Here is a 17,587-nt window from a genome sequence, read left to right as displayed (position 1 = left end):
GGCTGTATTTTTACACCCTGGATGATTTGAATCTGACGTTCACAGACGAGATAGAGGAGGGTGAACTCCGGCGCGGTGCTGGTTGTATGACAGACCGGTTGTTTACTGTTGTTGTCATCATGGATGGTTCTATAACATCGGGTTTCCTGGTTCGGCGAACGCGAACATGGCGACTTCTGGTGAAATCCTTCAAAGTAAAAGGACAAGACCAAATGAAACAAACAGAAATAATTGTGATTGTTTTTTGGTTTTCATGACACAGTGTGAAACTTCACATTAATCAATGTGAACAAAATACTATCCATTACAACTTCTACTAAAAAAAAAATGTAGATATGAATTAAATACCCGTGCTGTCATAATAACTCTGTTTATAGTGGACACTGTCTTTTCTAGACTAGTGTGGGTAGCCCCACGGCTGCAGTGTTTAAGCTTTCATTGAACACAGGTCATTGAACAGGCTGCAGTGCTTTGCTCATGGGCACTTCAGCACTTGATGCTGAGTATGAAACACTTTGTCCCCTGGACTCTCTGTGTGGACCGTCTTTCAGTTCAACAAGCAGAAGTCTCCCGCTAAAAAAAACCCCACGCCTTCCTAACGGTACGTACCCGTGCACATGATCCCAGGTTCAGTGCTGGCGATAATCCCCAGATAAGGTGATGAGGGTTCATCCAGTAGGAGGTGCAGCTGGGTTTCACGCTCAATGTGCAGGAATCCGGTTGGAATCCGATGAACTGTATGTGACTGGATGAGCGGTTCCTCAGAGGTCAGAGGTCAGAGGTCATCCTCCTGTGTCACAGCTTCCAGACTGACTGTCCGGTCCTCATACGGTACCATCACCATACCTCTGACAAACAGAACCACACCGGTGGAACTCTGATAGCTTTTATTGACTGACACAACACTGGCAGCAGAGTCAACCATACGCCGTCTTTTCTCCGATTAATAATTCACTACTGTCAATCACAGGATCAATACCTACTCTCTATCCCCAAATTCAGAAACGAGATGTGCTGAGATCATGACGACAATAAATATTCAGAGCATAAATTCAACTACTTCGTCACCAGAATCACCAGTATGATCAGACGGAAACTCTACTGGAAGGTGTCTAGTGCTGAGGGAGGGGGTCACTAAGTAAAGATACAGTGTGAATGAGGAGGCTGCAGAATTATCATAAATACAAAGTCACATCTTTCTCTAGATCATTAATTAGCCCATATAATACAAAAAGATATCATACATGTATATATACACACACAGAGGAGTGTCACTGAAGAGACATGAATAGATCAGGATGTGAAGGTGAACAGTCACTGGACTCAGATCAGGTTCCTCCTGATGATTAACCTTTCTGACTGAACCTGCCAGCAGGATCTTTTCATCAACACTCGAGCCAATGCTACATGCTAACGATATTTAAAGGATCACACCTGTGTTTTTACCTGTTTCAGAACCCTCGAGGCGTTCCTCAGGGATCTGTTCTTGGTTCTTTATATTTTAAACTTGCGAGTTAACGTGTCGGTTTTCTGTTCAGTGCCTTAAAAACGGCCTCAATGGTACAAAATTATTCATAAACGTTTTTTTTTAGGTAAAGCTTTGATTCAGCGAAGGCAACTTAACTTCTTAGTTAAACCAGCATTAGCAGTTTTTTTTGTCCACTTGGGGGCAGCAGAACAAGCTGTAAACACATCATCTGACATATTATCAGATTATTAAATTGAAATGGCTTGACGTGCGATCAAACAGCTGCCTTCTTCCACATCCGGCAGACAGGGTTCCTCAGGGATCTATTCTTGGTTCTAAACCACTCAGTCCTGAGTCAAGTTTTCAGTTTCATACTGTAGTAAAATAAATGGAAACCAACGGCCGCCCGGAAAGCTCTGATCAATGACCGCTTCGGAAAATGACCGGCAAAGAAGTCGGGTTGTAACAAACGGGCTAAAACACACAAAAATACAGGTCTGGTCCTTTAAAGGTCACTTTTCTTCTGCTTATTTTTCTAAGACGTGTACTTACAACTCCATTCACACCATAGGTGGGTAAATGAATCATCTGCCATTTTGAACCGTTTAATCTTTAGACACGGCAGAAAGTGTTTTAGTCAAGCAGGACACTGAACGCTCAACACAGAGAAGTTTGGATGGTTGGAAACCATAATGTGTGCATGGTTTCTTACAGCACGATGTTACAAAGTCCTGAACAGCTTCAGATTACAGGTGTACACACCTTCACCAAAATACCTGGAAGCTGCACAGTAATTTCACGTATTATGTGAAAATCAGACCTTCTTCCATGACCGAAGGTAAGTTAGTTCAAATCAAGTGGAGATCAATGGACACATCATCATGTAATAATCACGTTAATCAGTGACTGGATCCTCTGTTGAAAACTGTTTGTGATGTGACATTCAGTTAAATAACATGAACATTTAAGTGAAAAAAATAAAACACATAAATAAAACACACGTCTCAGGACCTTCATTTAACCGGACGTGCAGCCGCTGCGGATTCACATTCACCTGCACGCTCAGACAGTGACAGAGCGACTCCTGCCATCATGACGTGCAGCTCAGACAAACAGGGCAGTAAACCCAGCAGGGGAATCGAGACCAATGTCTGTCAGAGTCTGGATTAATATTCCTGCAGAGGAGTCTTCACTGACATGCGGCCGAGCTGGACGTGAAAAACCGCCGCTGAGCGTTTATGAAAACATTTCCGGGTGACAGAGCTTCACGGGCACATGTGAGCTGTTTTTTTCTAATTACCATGCATGATGGGAGATGAGCAAACAGCCTGCGTGCACTGAGATGGAGGAGAGGTGGTCCATTCGCTCCCCGCAGGCGGACGTGTAGACAGTGATGTGGATGTTGGTGTGCATTCCAGTTTAGGGCTCTCCTTCAGGTTTCTTCTCCCCGTTAGACGTCGTCAAATATCCGGCTGCGAGACGACGACATGGACAGATACCGTCCTCCTGCATGTCTGAGGGGACAAAATACACAGAACTGAAACTAACAACACACACGTCCGGACATTACCGAACACGGAAGGCGACAGCTGTGAAACAAACACGGGCATGAAGCATAATCGTTCCCTCTCAGATGAGGGCAAAGGTACATGTTCAGTTTTTGCAGTTTTTAAATGAGAGCTGTTGTAGGAGAGAGGCACAGCCCAGCCAACACAACCCCCCCGCTCTATTCCAGTTCAACCACTCTGACTTCAAGTGCGTCATTCTTAGTTTTCCGAGGGCTGGTCATTCACAGAAAATGAACTGCCGACAGTTTGGATCATTAGTTAATCTTTTCAGTTATTTATTTAAAAAAAAGAAAACTTTCAAAGATTCCTTGGCTCCAGCTTCTCCAGTGTGTGTCACCTGAATCTCTCTGGGCTTTGGACAGTTGGTTGGACACAACAAGACTTTCGAAGACATCCCCTTTGACTCTGCTAATAATCATTAGCTGCAGCTCAAATAATTTATTCTCTGCGGTCTTCACGTCACCGCGTTCGTAAGTCAAACTGAGGTTTCCCTTTGTCTTGGGTTGCTTTTACTGATGATGTTTCTTCTTAGCCGAGCTCCAGTAATGTTGGTGACGTTGGCTTGTCCGAACCCAGTGAGCCCAGCGACAGCGGCGTTTGCTCCTGTTCAGGTTCTTTGGGACCTTGCTCGGGCTGGTGTAGAATCACACACGACATAGGTGTCTCGGTGCAGGTTAACTCTGGTTGCTGCAGGCCTTGTTATATGACACATGTGACACATGTAACGCCGTCAGTGAAGTTTGCAGAGAGACGGAGAGAAGTGAAGGAACGGCCAGGGGGGTGGAGCGAATTCAGTGCGGTGCCACTTCACAATGAGTGGAGAAGGAGCACTTCCCCAGGCAGAATGCATTCTGATATACATCTTATTGTTATGAATCCACAAAAAGCTCTTTTTACCTGCCAGAGTCTGTGTCCAGAGGGTCGTCCGTCAGAGCGTCAGCACTGAAGTCCAACGGCTCAGCGTCCTGCAGCAGCTCGATGCAGTCCCTCTCTGCTCGACTCCCAGAGCGAGAATATTTAGCCTCTGTTCATCGAACAACAACAACAGGCGGCAGTTATCAACACTTTTCCTCACGATTCAATGTAAATGTAAGAGAAGTGCTGAGGTATCTGCTGTCGTCCGACTCACGTCTGTTGCTGCTGGAGTTCAGGCTGTCAGAGTAACTGGTTTCCTTCATCTCGTGACTGCTCCTGTTCCTCGCGGCGTACTCCTCCCGCGAGTTTCCGTAACGCTCCTTCCACTCCTGCGACACACAGCACAGGCCTGTCAGTGTGATACTGACCTGCTACCACAAGTTCAGTATCAGAGGAGGGCCGGCGGAAACACTGACACTGAACCAGACAGTAAGCGTGCTGCAAAACTAAAGAGAGGCTAAAAAACAGAGCAGAGCCGCAGAGATTCTCTGTGGGCTCGTGACTATCAGAGTCACTTTCACGTTACACATCACGGCTTTTCATTTATTGTTAATATAAACATATGGATCAATGACATTTTAGGACAGAGATACGTGCAGGTAAAATATCCAAAAACACTGAGCAACTTTTTACTTAACGTATGTTTTCAGTTCAGTCTGTCAGTTTGCTATTAAGTGTAATATCTAAATTACATTTGGTAGATGCAAAAGTGAAATTATTAAGAAGATTTTCTAGTTTACAATAAAAGATTTAGAGGTCTGAGTGCTCTCTGACCGATCTGTTTTTGTTCATACGTTAGTTTCTTTCATGGATGACGTGTTGGAAGAAGAAAGAAACAGAGCTACTCACTCTGCGTCTGTTCTCACCATCTTCAATCCTCTGCCGCTTCCTTTTCTCTGTAAAAAAAGGACACTGGCTGCTGAAGTGATTGTTGACGGTTTCACCTGCACACTTTAACGGGCCACATGCTCCGGTCCTGTCCTGTATTACTGTGAGTGTTATCACTGAGCTTACCCCGTCTGATCAGCTCCTTTCCCTCATCAATCAGGTCAGAGGTCATTTCACTGTCACCCACGAACTGCTGGAAGCCCAGAAGATTCAGGCAGCGAGTCCCCAAGCTGAGGAAAGAGTTCATCACAACCCTGAGCTACAGCGTCTACTCCCTCCTTCTGTGGCCCTTTTTAGTGGAGCAGAAACCAGCACAAACCAGTGGCTCTTCATGATAACTAAGGCCACGATAGTTAGTTTCTCGAAGCTGTTTGTGTGTTGGCGTCAATCGTATAGTCCCGATTTGTCACGTCACGTCACGATCGATGCAGTACGGCAGCTTTTCAGCACGATGGGTAAGACACGAAACACCACTCGTCAAAAGACACGTTGTGAAAGAGGCAGTGATACGAGGTTGTAACCGGCCAGTCTGATGAGTGCAGACACTGCGTCAACAGTGTGTGTAACGACACCGTGTGTGTAACGACACTGCACTCAGACTGTGGATTTATCAACGTGTGTGTCCTGCTGCCTTCGGGGATTTAATCATCTGAAGGAGAAGCTTTTCATCCAGTATAAAGCAGCTGTGGACGAGAGGGACGACTTTTAAAACCCTGTTTAATGTAAGTTAATACCTTTCACCGTCATGTTGTCCGTTGTATCCAGCAGGGACTGTGGAACCTAGAACCGTTTATTATCGCATCATTTTTTGCAGTACGTCCCAGCATTATCTAACAGTAACTCCTAATAATGTCAGTTTGCATTAATGTAAGACTCGGCAAAAATCGAACGGACGGATCGAGCAACTGAAAACGCTTCGTCCACTGCGGGTCTCGCTAAAACCTGTCCGCTGTGAGCTGATGATCTGCTGTAGCAGCCGTAGTGTTTGCTGCGGGTCTGACGCTGCTGAACTGAAACTCTACAGCCTCCTGCAGCTCAGTCCACTGCCACAAACAGACCAGCGTTAGTGTGTGAAGGACGTCTCCTGACGGACGCAGCCACAGACAGAGACAATGAACAGACACCATTTAACACTTTTAATACCCTCTCAGACGGCTGCACTGATGTTCCTGCTCTGACCACGTTAAATGCTGTTTCTGATACAAATTTAAACACCTCTACTGGTCTCAGACAGTTTAATTAAAATGGTTTATTTACATTTTATGCATCATTCTGTTACTGTTGAGCATCTGCTGCAAGTATTTCGTTTTCTCACACTGACATAATCTACATCTAAGCTGCAGGGGGTTTGGATGCACCTACCACCTGTTTGTGCTTGTCCTCTCTAATGCTGCAACTAACAGTTACTTTCATTACCAAGTAATCTGCCAATAATCCTTTTAAACTAACTGTTTGGTCGATAAGAACATCAGAAAACAGTCAATGATGCCCATCAACATTTTCAGATGTCTTGTTTTGTCAAACCAACAGTCTAAAACCCAAAGAGATTCAGTTTAGAATAATTAAAGACGAGGAAAAGCAGCACACAGTCACATTTAACAACCTGGGACCATCAAATCTTCGGCATTATCACGCTGACCTGACCTAAATCGTTGATCAGTTGTCAGAGCAGCTGCTCGTGCTGGTTGGTGAAGACTGGGCCCTAAATCTTCCAGTGAGGGAAATATATTACGAACCTTTAGCAGAGCAGACACTTAAGACCCGTCTCACCTGAAGTAGGTGGCGATACAGAGGATGACTATCAGCATGGGGTAGTAGATATAGAAGCCGTTAGCAATAAAGGAGAGGACCTGCATCGATCCCATGATCTGGAAAACAAAAACGAGTCAGACAAGTAGGTGTTTAACACCTGGTACTGTACCGGATGTATCACAGACGGGTTGCTATGTGTTATTTTAAGGTGATTTACTGAGGTGTAAGCAGTCTGTTTCTTCTGCTGGTGGGAGATGGCAGAGTCCATGTGGATCAAACCCAGGAAGTTCAGACACAGAGGAGGAGTTAAACGACAGAACAACCTGCAGATTATAGTTCAGGATAAAACGTTATAGTCTGCATCAGATGTGCGTTGTCCTGATCTGCACCTCTCCTTCCGTTACCCGCTACTGGAAATCTGTTTCTGACTCACTTGTTGGAGTTCTGAGATTCATGCTCTTTCTGGGTCTATCAAGTTACAAGTCAGACCTCATGCTTTCCTGACTTTTATCACAAGACATCTGTTACTGATTAACTGGGGGAACTCAGCTCATTAGTGGCTCCTTTTTTGGAACATTTAGAAAATGTGTCACTTTAGTTCAACTTAACCCCATAATCTCTTATTAATTAAGTTAAATAGTCAGGTATCTGTAGGTGCTTTTATGCATGTGCATGCGTATATGTGCAGGTTAGTATTTATATATCATTTTTCATAATAATTTGATCCTGAATTTCCTGAATTCCCACCATTCAGCGTTTACTGGAAACTAAAATAAAACGATTATGGCAGAAATGCCTGGAGTCCTTCAAGTATTCTTAGACTGAGATCAGTTCCTGTCACTTACATGCCGCTGAACTGGAGGCTGTAAGCATCAGTCTGGTGATGGGAGGCCAGGTAGTAGTAGTTGAAGACCCGGATGCGGAACACAGTGGAGTAAACGCAGGTACAGAGGAAGAAGATTGTGATGAAACACGCCATCTGGTGGACAGAGGTGACAAGGCAAACCCCTCAGGTAAACTGGACATGTGTCACTGATAATTTCTATCTGTACAAAAACCTAAGTGGAAAAGTGATAATTCACCATTTTACGGTGGTTCTGTGCTGCACTGATCCGCCGCCAAGAAATAATTCAGCGCGTGACCTCCCCGTAAGACGGGAAGTTTAGAGTCTTAACAAAACTACATAAATGATCATCAACCCCTCTCCGATGTGGTTTCTGGTCCGGCTGTGCCAAGACAAGGTTTTGCCCATGACCTAGCCACAGGAAGTTCAGACACAACAGAAGGGCCATGCTCTGAGCGGGTGGTCAAACCAGCACGGAAAGAATCCAGCTCACGGGGTATAAACGGAGACAAACCCACTGACTTTACCTGACGCTGTGTGCACCGACTGACTTCGTCACATGGTGTGCGTGCAGGTTTGTGTCTCACCTCGATGTACAGGTAGTTGTAGTCTTTTTCAGCCAGCTGGATGAACACAGCGAACAGAGAGAGGACGGGCCGGGTGCTGAAGAAGGTGCACTCAGACCAGACCACGGCCACGCTGAACAGGGTCAGGACCACAGACAGCAGCCGATAAAACCAGCGCTTCAGGAGACACTCCCAGTACCACTCTGTACAGCCACACACACACACAGGGCATGATTGCAAGGCTCAAAGGTACTGAGGCAGTGTGCTGTACATATCTTATCACTGTTGAATGAGGGAAGGTCACACAACGAAGGCTGAAACTTGTCTTTGTTAGAGAAAGTCAGCAGATTCATCCAAAACCCTTTTTACTGTTTATTTAAGATGATACTCCCAGTTGGTCGATGACATTTAGCTCCCGTTTCGTTTGAGGTTGAACGAAGACTCTGTAAATAACAAAGCATCTGCCAAACCAATGAAATGTTGTGTAACGTTGTCTCTGCTTCTAAAGGACAGTTGACCTTTTATCTCCTCTGTTCCCCCTGCAATGATTCACAATTTAAAATGTAAACTACATTTTTCAAATTCTGGTTCTCAAAATCAAAATTTAAATCCTTTAATGTCCCTCGCTGTCAACTTTGATTATTATTGAGTTCGTTGTTATTTTTTTACTTACCAAGCAGCAAGCTTGGTTATTTTTGATTTAGTCTGGTTTTCGCCCTGAATAAAAGCTGGTCAGCAAATAGTGTTGTCTTAGTTTTCACCAGTGAAACTAAAGGTTCCTAATAAACGTGCTGGATGCATTTCCTTTGTTTACATTAATGCTTGCTAGGTTCTAAGTCTTGTGTTGCTTGTGTTGGCATGTCGCTACATCCCTTAGCTCATTACTGCCCCCGACAGGCAATTGGTGGAAATGCGATAAACCAGTGGCAGGGCTGTGTATCACATCACCCCGTGTGCACAAGCTGTAGACCAACAGGGACGCACTGCTCCATAGATCTGCATCTGCTAGTGCTCAAAAACACTGCTTTATGAACTTGTGCATGTACTTGTGTAGGAAAGTACTCATGTATGACGGGACCGAGGGCCCTGTACTCAGACCCACCTACGACCGGAGTGTAGACGTATCTGCTGAACCAGCCGGCTGGCTCAGAGGACGGGAAGCTGTGGACAAACTGGTGGGTTGAACTGGTCTCGTTCTTGGCTACGTCCTCCAGATGGATGGCCTGCTGAAGGAGGATCTGCCACTGCACGCGAGTCCTGTTGTGTCTCTGAACCGCATAGATCACCTGCACACAAAAAACACACAGAGTTTACCGTGTGCGACCGGAACGACTTGTTCCGGGCCAAACAATGACCGGATCTGAGGTGTAACTCTCTCACCTGTTTATGAAGCTTCACCAGGCTCTTCTCACTGGGATAAGTGTTTTGTTTGTCATCGAAGTCCTCATAGTCGTCCATGTTCCTGCCCATCTTCTCTTGGTAATCCACCGGGCACTGGGGGCAACAATCAGATTGATCAATCTGATCTGGAACATCTGATCTATGGACCTTAAGGCTGAGTGCCGGCGTTAAAGCTGTATTCCACTTACTTTCCTGAGAATTGTGTCGATGTACTTCCTCAGTGGATGGTTGTACTTGATGGATTCACTGACTTTTCTCACCTCCTGCAGAAGAACAGACTTCACATTAAGACACCGAAATGAGTTCAACTTTGTACATTACAGTAACTTCCACTGCCTGTTGCTCGCCTCCATGACGTCCTCCAGGTTCTCCTCTGCGTCTGCCTTCTCCGTCATCAGTTTGGACGCCTTGAAGTACGTCTTGATGAGTAAGTGTCCGTGACGTGAGGCGTTCCAGTAGGAGCGAGGGATTTCCACCAGACCGTAACCGAGCAGCAGCACCAGCAGGAACAGACCCCAGGTGTTGGCCGCCGTGATCCCGATGGTCTGCAGCTCGTACCTGAATCACACAGGGAAGACAAAGCCACGCCACTGACAAAAAACAGGGGCTGGAAGGGTCTTTCGTTTTCATTTCTACTGAGCTCTCTGTGGCAGGTATTAACCCGTAGTTTATCACCTTAACTGACATTATGATGCTGGTAGCTTCACTAATGCGCAGTAAAATTGACTGCTTCAGAACTTAGAGGCGAATTTATTCTTGTCCATAATGTCCTGAACTCTCCTAGCACGGGCAGCGTCAGCCAGACGGACGTTTGCAGGCGTAGGTGAGCCGAGCCGTCATCCAGGGTGCCACCAGCCGGAGGGGCACCAAAGAGGAGGAAGAAACTTATAAGTGTGTGTTAAATGCTTGATGCTGAGAGGATCCGTGTGGTGACTGTCTGTCGGGGGCTGACACATCATTAATTGAAACTGCTATCTGTCCCTTATTTTGTGACCCTACTGAGAGTCATGTATTATGGAACCAGCTTAAACATCATATCACAGCATGAATCACACCAGGACAACGCTGATGGTAATCAGCAAATTAGAAATTGAACTTAAAGTGACAGTGAGGATTTCCTGATCTAAACTACAGGCTCCAGACCGGGACCGATCCTTTCTGTGATTAATATCACCAAGATATTGATTATAACGCCAGCCGTCTGTCCTGGAATGAGAGCTGTCAAAAACCTCCACTGCGCTCCGTTAAGACACAGACGGGACAGAGTTGCGAGCCAGAATAAAAAAGACGCAGCCAGCTGTTGCAGCTCGAAACCTCGGTACAGAAATGAACAACAATTATACAGAGATACTTTTCCCCAGGTTTCTTATGTTCAATATCATACCCGGAATATATTTGGAACCAGGGTAAGTTATAACAGGGACACTGGTCTGTATGTAAAGATACTATTGGACAGACTAGACTATGCTGTTGATGACATGACACAGACCAGAGCTTGAATAAAGTTGAATTAAACTAAACCATCACTAACCACCAGCTGGTTCTGGCCCGAGGCACCAGAAAGACCAGAGACTGCCCCGACGCCAGTCATGTCCCGTCAGGAGATTCATGACTGCGAGGAAGGTGTTAGTAAAAGCAGCGACTCCAGTTCCTTCGTCAGAGTCCACTCACCAGGAGAGATGCCACTCAGGATGAACAGCCACGTATATGAGCAGAGAGCCGAAGATGAGCAGGTAGGTCCCGTAATAAATCGCATTTTCTATCAGTGCTGTTTTAATTTTCCCAGTGATGGAGAAGCCCCCAGAGCGAGCGTATGACTGCATGAAGGGCAGCAGCAGCCTGAGAGCACAGGACATTTAAAACACTTAAAAAACGTCACTTCTTTACGGTCATAAACTCTAAAGCTGATACAACATAGAACTTCACTATGACTCATAATGACCATGTGAGACACTGGGACGTCCAGTACACCACTCTCCAGAACACAGGCATGATGCCATCAGGGATGTAGCTCCACGGCTTGTAGCATGGCTCTGGGACACTGGTAGAAAAAAGAAGAAAGGGTATGAGAAGTAACACACTACAGGTACAACATGGACAGAGAGAGGCTGGTTTAGGGGCCGTCAACAGCCTTTTTCAGACGGTGAAATCATAACAAGTCTTCCCGTCATTCGGACAGAGGCGTCTGTTACGCTCATTACGGCTTCATGGAAGAAGCGAACACCTCATCAAGACCATCCCGAGTACGAGTCCCACCTGACCCCTTGTCTCACAGTCATTTCCCTTGTAAACTTTATCATCACTTTAACGATTCACTGGATAATTCTGATCTAAAGGTTTTGTATGTTCTTTTTTCCTGAGTTTTCTTATTTAGTTTTAAGTGTCTCCTAAAGGTGGAAGTCCGGTTGCCTCCCTCCTGCTGTTTACTATAAAATTATGTACATATTACAGCTAGACTTGGTTTCTCATGTGACTACCTAGTATTGGTAAAACAATGATAAAAAACAATGAAAACAAAACAGATAATTCTGGTGCCTGTCTTCTTAAGTTTGACAGTGCACAATGAAGAGACATTAATTCAACACTCTCACTAACTCTGACACTGTAAACAGGAAGCGCTGGTCAGATTATTTTTGCGATTGTGCAAAGAAAAGATTTTCACCCACTGATCTGACACTGCAGAAAGAACTGCTCAACAACTTTAAACCGGATGTATCTGGCTGCAGGTTTCACCTTCTGTTGCTAATCTGACGGCCTGCAGTGTTGTATAGCGAAGGCACCCGCCTCGTCCGGAATAAAGAGCACCTCCCCTGACGTTCAGCCATTTTTATGAACTATAACACATAGCTTATTAAGTAGTAATTGCGTTGGTGACGAGATGCATCAGGATCTGTCTGATTCAGCTCAGCGAAGGACTGGTTAATTCTGAGTTGTTAAAGCCTGTCAAAAGTAGAGGAATCACTCAGTCAGTCACAGTCAGGCGAGGATGTGCATAAAAGCAGACGCAAGGCCGAAGTTAGTTTGATAACTGTCAGCTGGTTGGGATCACTCAGCTCTAAATAACCAACTTCCCGGGGAAACACTGACTACCACTCAGAGTGCAGTACCTGTACGGTAATCTAAACATAATGGACCAGTCTGTGCTCGCTGTAACTGGACCTCTCTATACATTCCCCTTTAGGAGCACACGACAAAGCAGAACTGCTTCATTTTGGTACATTTTAGTGCCATCGTTTGTTCACTAGACAGCACTGTACTGTTTTTACTTCTCAAACTAACTGAACTAAAGACGAAAGCACACTATAGTTTGAATGACCTGATCCAAAGCTGCAGTAATGTGGATTCATTTCTGTGTGGGACAGACAACAACTGGCCTGATCTTTGTCATCTAATGGGTGATTTTCCCACTGCAAACCCTCACAACGAAGAAGCTGAAACCAGGTTTGGTGCTTTTCCTTCAAAAAAAGACTTGATTATCAAAAATAATTGCAGATACATTTTCTCTCAATTTGAGTAATTGCTTATTTGACTAATCATTTCAGCTCTATTTTGTATCTGTGTGTGTATATATATATCTATATCCCATCAGGACCTTGTCCCTGTTATCTGCAAATGTTTATGGCCACTGATGCCCTGCCCTCAAATTAAAAACTGTCTGCAATAACAGAAGGACCCAGCAATACTTTGATATATTGAAAAAAAGCAGCTTGCCCTGCATCAGCTCGGGGAAGTGCAGCCTCTGTGGTGCGTACTAACCTTTTAGATGGGGTGACAGATGTGTTTGCTGCCGTGTGATTGAACGGTAACAGGCTGATGGTGGGAGCAGAAGCATGTTCCTCGTGGTCTATCTTGCACTGCTTGTAGATGGTCTATAAAGAGAGAATAAAGGTGCACGCGCACACACACACACAGTTCAGGTTGTTTTTGTGTAGATGTCTGAATGTCAGGGACAGACGTGTGCTGTCTCCCTTCAGTACTGACCGTGCTGACATCCAGAGGTAAGATAAAGACGATGAGGAAACACAGGTACCAGGCCAGCAGCGTGCCAAACAACACCATGCGCTGCTGCTTCCTGAAGTCTCCATATCGGTGCAGCAGGAACAGCGCCAGAAAAAACACCACCACGATCTCGATACCTAGAGCAGCCCCACTCATCCCGGTGCGCTCCTCTCAGCAGCCCGACAGAAACCTGCAGGAGAAGACGGGACATTGAAGACACCCATGTGTTTTTTACCTTTTCTGGTAATTTACATGACGGGCTCTCGTTTGTTCAAGTCTGTCTAAAAACTGCACTGTACACACGTTTCTGCGCGCTTTAATAGTAATATATAATAATAAGTACCGTTATCTCACAGAATCACTACAGACATGGGACTATTCAACTGAGGCACGCTGACCTGTAAACCATGAAAGGGTCTTTTGTGTTACTCCACAGGGGGAGGGGGGCACCGTGCTCTATATGCAGCTATAACACTGTTAGTGGGGATTTTTATTTCAGCTCAGTGAGGGACTGAGGTTTAGCTGCAGTGCGTGGGTCAGGATTAAGGATGTCCCCAAATCCAGTCTTTAAAACTGACCAATTCTGAGTCCAATCAGATACGTATATTCACATAAAGGTTGATTATATATGTATCCGACACAGTGATCCTGGTCCTGGTTCAAAACTATAAAGTTGTTCATCTTAAATTACTGATCTGATATGAATGAAAGTTTAACTGGAGATTGTAAAATTGGCGGAGTGGCCCTTTAAACACAGCCCCGTGTGGTGCCGAGTCTTCCGGAGCGAATTATTTCCCAGGGTCGGTACTGATCAGCGTCGTCAGAATGACTCTACAGAGTTTCAGCAATAAGACGCATTTATCAGTGACCTCATTCTACTTAAAACCAGGTGATGTCACTGTGAAGAGGAACTGGCAACTGATCACATGTCTGATCACATGTCTGATCAGAGAAGGAATAACCAGTCAGAGATATGATATGTGACCCTGCCTCTGCCTCTGTTTTAGTCTATCAAAATTCCTACGGTTTATATAGTGGTTTGTTTTTCTGCGAGAACATATAGTATATTATCATTTTTTAAACGGTTCATTTTATTTGTGTGAAATCTTTAAAACTGCAGCAATAATGAACAACACTGATATATTTATAACGTGTCAATGTAGAAACGGGGATGAAATATCGAGGAAATTGTCTGAACTGGAAACTAAACCAAGCAGCGAGACGTTGTGCTGCGGGTGGACGAGGTTCGTCAGAGAAACCAGATAAGGAGGAGAATGTAGATCCACGCTGACGAGAGCAGACAGCGACTGTAAATCACATCCACTCTGCTCAGACCGAAAACGAGGGTGTGATCCGCTCTGTTTCTCTGCTGCAGTCGTGGAGGAGCTACTCTGAACCGGCTTCTCTCTCCTCTCTTCTCATCCTTTATTTACACTCGAGAGAGCAATGAGGGAGACCCCCCCGGACGATGACCATCCGAGTCACATTACATAGACAAAGAAAATTAAAGTAACGACGAGGAGATGAACTAAGAGAGAAAAAGGCAAAACCACAATTAATTAATGAAAGCCGTTAAAACCCTCAACGTCTCAGACTCTGCAGCTCTCAGACCTTTAACAGACTTTTCGAGTCGCAACAAGTTTGATAAACAGTTTTTATCCTGAAGCTTTGAGTAAAAATGTACCTTTTTTAGCTTTTTATCTTACGTTACGTTTAGCAGTTTGTCAAATCTGGGTCCTGATGTGGGAGGGTGAGGTGGTGGGTCCTGACTGCCTGTCAACACTACAGATATAAAAACCTAAACCTCTGTATCATCACTGTGTGTGTGTGTGTGTGTGTGTGTGTGTGTGTGTGTGTGTGTGTGTGTGTGTGTGTGTGTGTGTGTGTGTGTGTGTGTGTCTGAGTGTCTGAGTGTGTGTGTCTGAGTGTGTGTGTCTGAGTGTGTGTGTCTGAGAGAGACAGACAGCTGGTTGTGTTGGTGAACGGGACCATGGAAATAGGTCAGACAGCCAAACAGCTCACCGAGACACACAGCAGTACATTAAATCGCTATGAACACGGTGCTGATCCGAACCTGTCAGATCTGTCTGATGCCTGAGGCTATGTATGCTGATGCCAGCAGCCGGCTGTTCTCAGGTCAGATAACCACCACGGTAACGTTACAGCTAGCTAATGTAGGCTAGCAAAATAACGGCAGAAGCGTCGCTGACGTGTCGACTCTTACCGCGGTTAATTTGTTTGTCACTGCACCTTCCGGGGGACAGTAAGGCGCTCAGGAGTCTCTGCTGACTGCGGTGAGGTTGTATTCCGCGGTGTTTTCCATAAAAACCTCCGTTTTCTGGTGCGTTAGCTCAGCGGCATCAGTCACATCCTGGTTTACTGCCGGGACCGACTCGGAGGAGCGGACGATGACGTCACGGACGGACCACCCCGGCTCGGCGCCTGCGCCTGCGCAGCAGCTCTTCTTCTTCTCCTCGCCCTGGTTCAGACGCCGCTGGCAGGGTTACTGCCCCCCGCAGGCTGAGCCATGAATTACTACAATCACAATGCCACAGGTGCAGGTTCGGGTCCGGACAGTAGGATCATGTCCCTGCTGATGTAAGACGCTGGAAAGTAACTATGTACATTTACTCGATTACTGTACTAATGTACAAATTTGAGCTACTTGTACTTTACAGTTTATGCTACTTTATACTTCTACTCCGCTACATTTCACTACATTTCAGAGCTTTTAAATAATGTTAAGAAATTCCTTATCGTGACACTTAACATGTTTTTTTATTTTGAATTTATATTTGTAATGGAATTTCTAATTTTATTCATAAAGCGCCAAATCATAACTGAAGTTATCGCAGGGCACTTCAGCATATAGAGGAGGAGTATTTAGAGACTTGTTGGGACGGCCTGATAGTAGGGACTTACAATAATCCAGCCTGGAGGTAACAAAAGTGTGGGCTAGTTTTTCGGTGTCTTTTTGAGACAGGATGTGCCTGATTTTTGCAAAGTTACGTAGGTGAAAAAAGGCAGAGCTTGAAGTTTGTTTTATGTGAGAGTTTAAGGACGTATCCCGATCAAAGAGAACTGCGAGATTCCCGACAGTGGTGCTCAGATCAAACAAGACAAGTATCACACAGCTGGTTGGCGACAGCTTCCTCGTGGCTCCTAGAGACAAAGGTTGGACTTAGGTCTATGGTTGGCTAAGACATGTCCTCACACTTCATGAGGAGAACCATGATGAGTCTCCTTGCTTACATCATATGATATGATATGACAGATGTAATACGATATCTCAGGCCATTCTACATCAAATCGGTTTCTACTATGTTAAACATATCACACTGTCACATTGAGATCAATGAAGCTTTATTTGATCGTTTTGATATTTAATGTACTATTGCACTGTATCTTATTGTATTTGGTCTGATTTGCCCAGTAGTTTCCATCCTACCTGTATGTCACATATTTTGAGGAATCTGTGTCTGTTTTATTGTTGTTGCAACAACAAAGATTTGTGTCTAGTAATCAGCACGTGTCCTGAACTTCTGTACCTGCCAGGGAATGTGTCCAACTTAATCCAGTCCCTTTATTTATTACCAGCACACCTCTGCTCCACATCTTCTGTTTCAGAACGTGCAGACGAGACGGGACAAGACCCGACGTGCAGCTTCGATCGCCGCGAGATTAATGTTTCACTCCCGCTGCTGTCACTTTTACCACAGGCCACCTTAGCTTCAGTCCGGCTGTTGAGGAAAGAGTCTATTTTCAGGTCACAGACCCACACACGGTGGTGCGGTCGGGGGCAGAGTCCTTATCAGAGACCTCACGTAAAACTTATCGTGACCCTGATCTTTCCCCTCTTGAACTTCATCGTTCAGAAGGTTTATCCCTGAACAAATATTTACATGATCAGCCTGCCGAAACCCGGCAGCTTATCTCCTGACTTTGTTCCATATTACCCGCACAGTCAGTAGAGGCCAAAATAAGCTCTTTCTGTACATAACTGCTGTGACATACAGTCCATGCTTCATGGAATATAATAACTGTTTGCTGCCATTATGTTTTAGTGATGTTTGCAGAGGTACATAAAGCACAGGGCTGATCAGACGAAGGAGGGAGCAGAAAGGAAGGCTGGCCCAAAGCTCCTGTGTAAGAATGTGCTTTTATGCCAGCGCGGCTGATTCCGATC

General features: G+C 45.1%; 1 protein-coding gene across 1 annotated transcript; it reads right to left on the bottom strand.

Moving 5' to 3' along the window:
* Window positions 1-872: 872 nt before the first annotated feature.
* lmbrd2b (LMBR1 domain containing 2b) lies at window positions 873-15,843 on the bottom strand. The gene is made up of 18 exons (XM_040157259.1): window positions 15,626-15,843; window positions 13,384-13,591; window positions 13,159-13,271; window positions 11,345-11,443; window positions 11,074-11,241; window positions 9,750-9,960; window positions 9,591-9,665; window positions 9,382-9,495; window positions 9,104-9,287; window positions 8,023-8,204; window positions 7,437-7,570; window positions 6,809-6,914; window positions 6,610-6,707; window positions 4,966-5,069; window positions 4,801-4,847; window positions 4,166-4,280; window positions 3,934-4,060; window positions 873-2,982 (listed from the first exon to the last, which is right to left on the bottom strand). Exons 2-18 carry the CDS (start codon window positions 13,555-13,557, stop codon window positions 2,919-2,921), a joined length of 2,115 nt encoding a protein of 704 aa, XP_040013193.1. The 5' UTR covers window positions 13,558-13,591; window positions 15,626-15,843; the 3' UTR covers window positions 873-2,918.
* Window positions 15,844-17,587: the final 1,744 nt, after the last annotated feature.

Source organism: Xiphias gladius, chromosome 20 (genome assembly GCF_016859285.1).
Source record: "Xiphias gladius isolate SHS-SW01 ecotype Sanya breed wild chromosome 20, ASM1685928v1, whole genome shotgun sequence".
Classification (NCBI taxonomy): Eukaryota; Metazoa; Chordata; class Actinopteri; order Istiophoriformes; family Xiphiidae; genus Xiphias; species Xiphias gladius.
The sequence above is the reverse complement of the archived record's forward strand: the minus strand, read 5'-3'. Positions and strand labels throughout refer to the sequence as shown.

Coding starts and splice junctions, on each gene's coding strand:
- lmbrd2b (XM_040157259.1), bottom strand. CDS start 13,557: ATGAGTGGGGCTGCTCTAGGTATCGAGATCGTGGTGGTGTTTTTTCTG. Junction 11,242..11,344: donor ACGTCCCAGTGTCTCACATG/GTCATTATGAGT, acceptor CTGTGCTCTCAG/GCTGCTGCTGCCCTTCATGC. Junction 4,848..4,965: donor AAAGGAGCTGATCAGACGGG/GTAAGCTCAGTG, acceptor CTTTTTTTACAG/AGAAAAGGAAGCGGCAGAGG.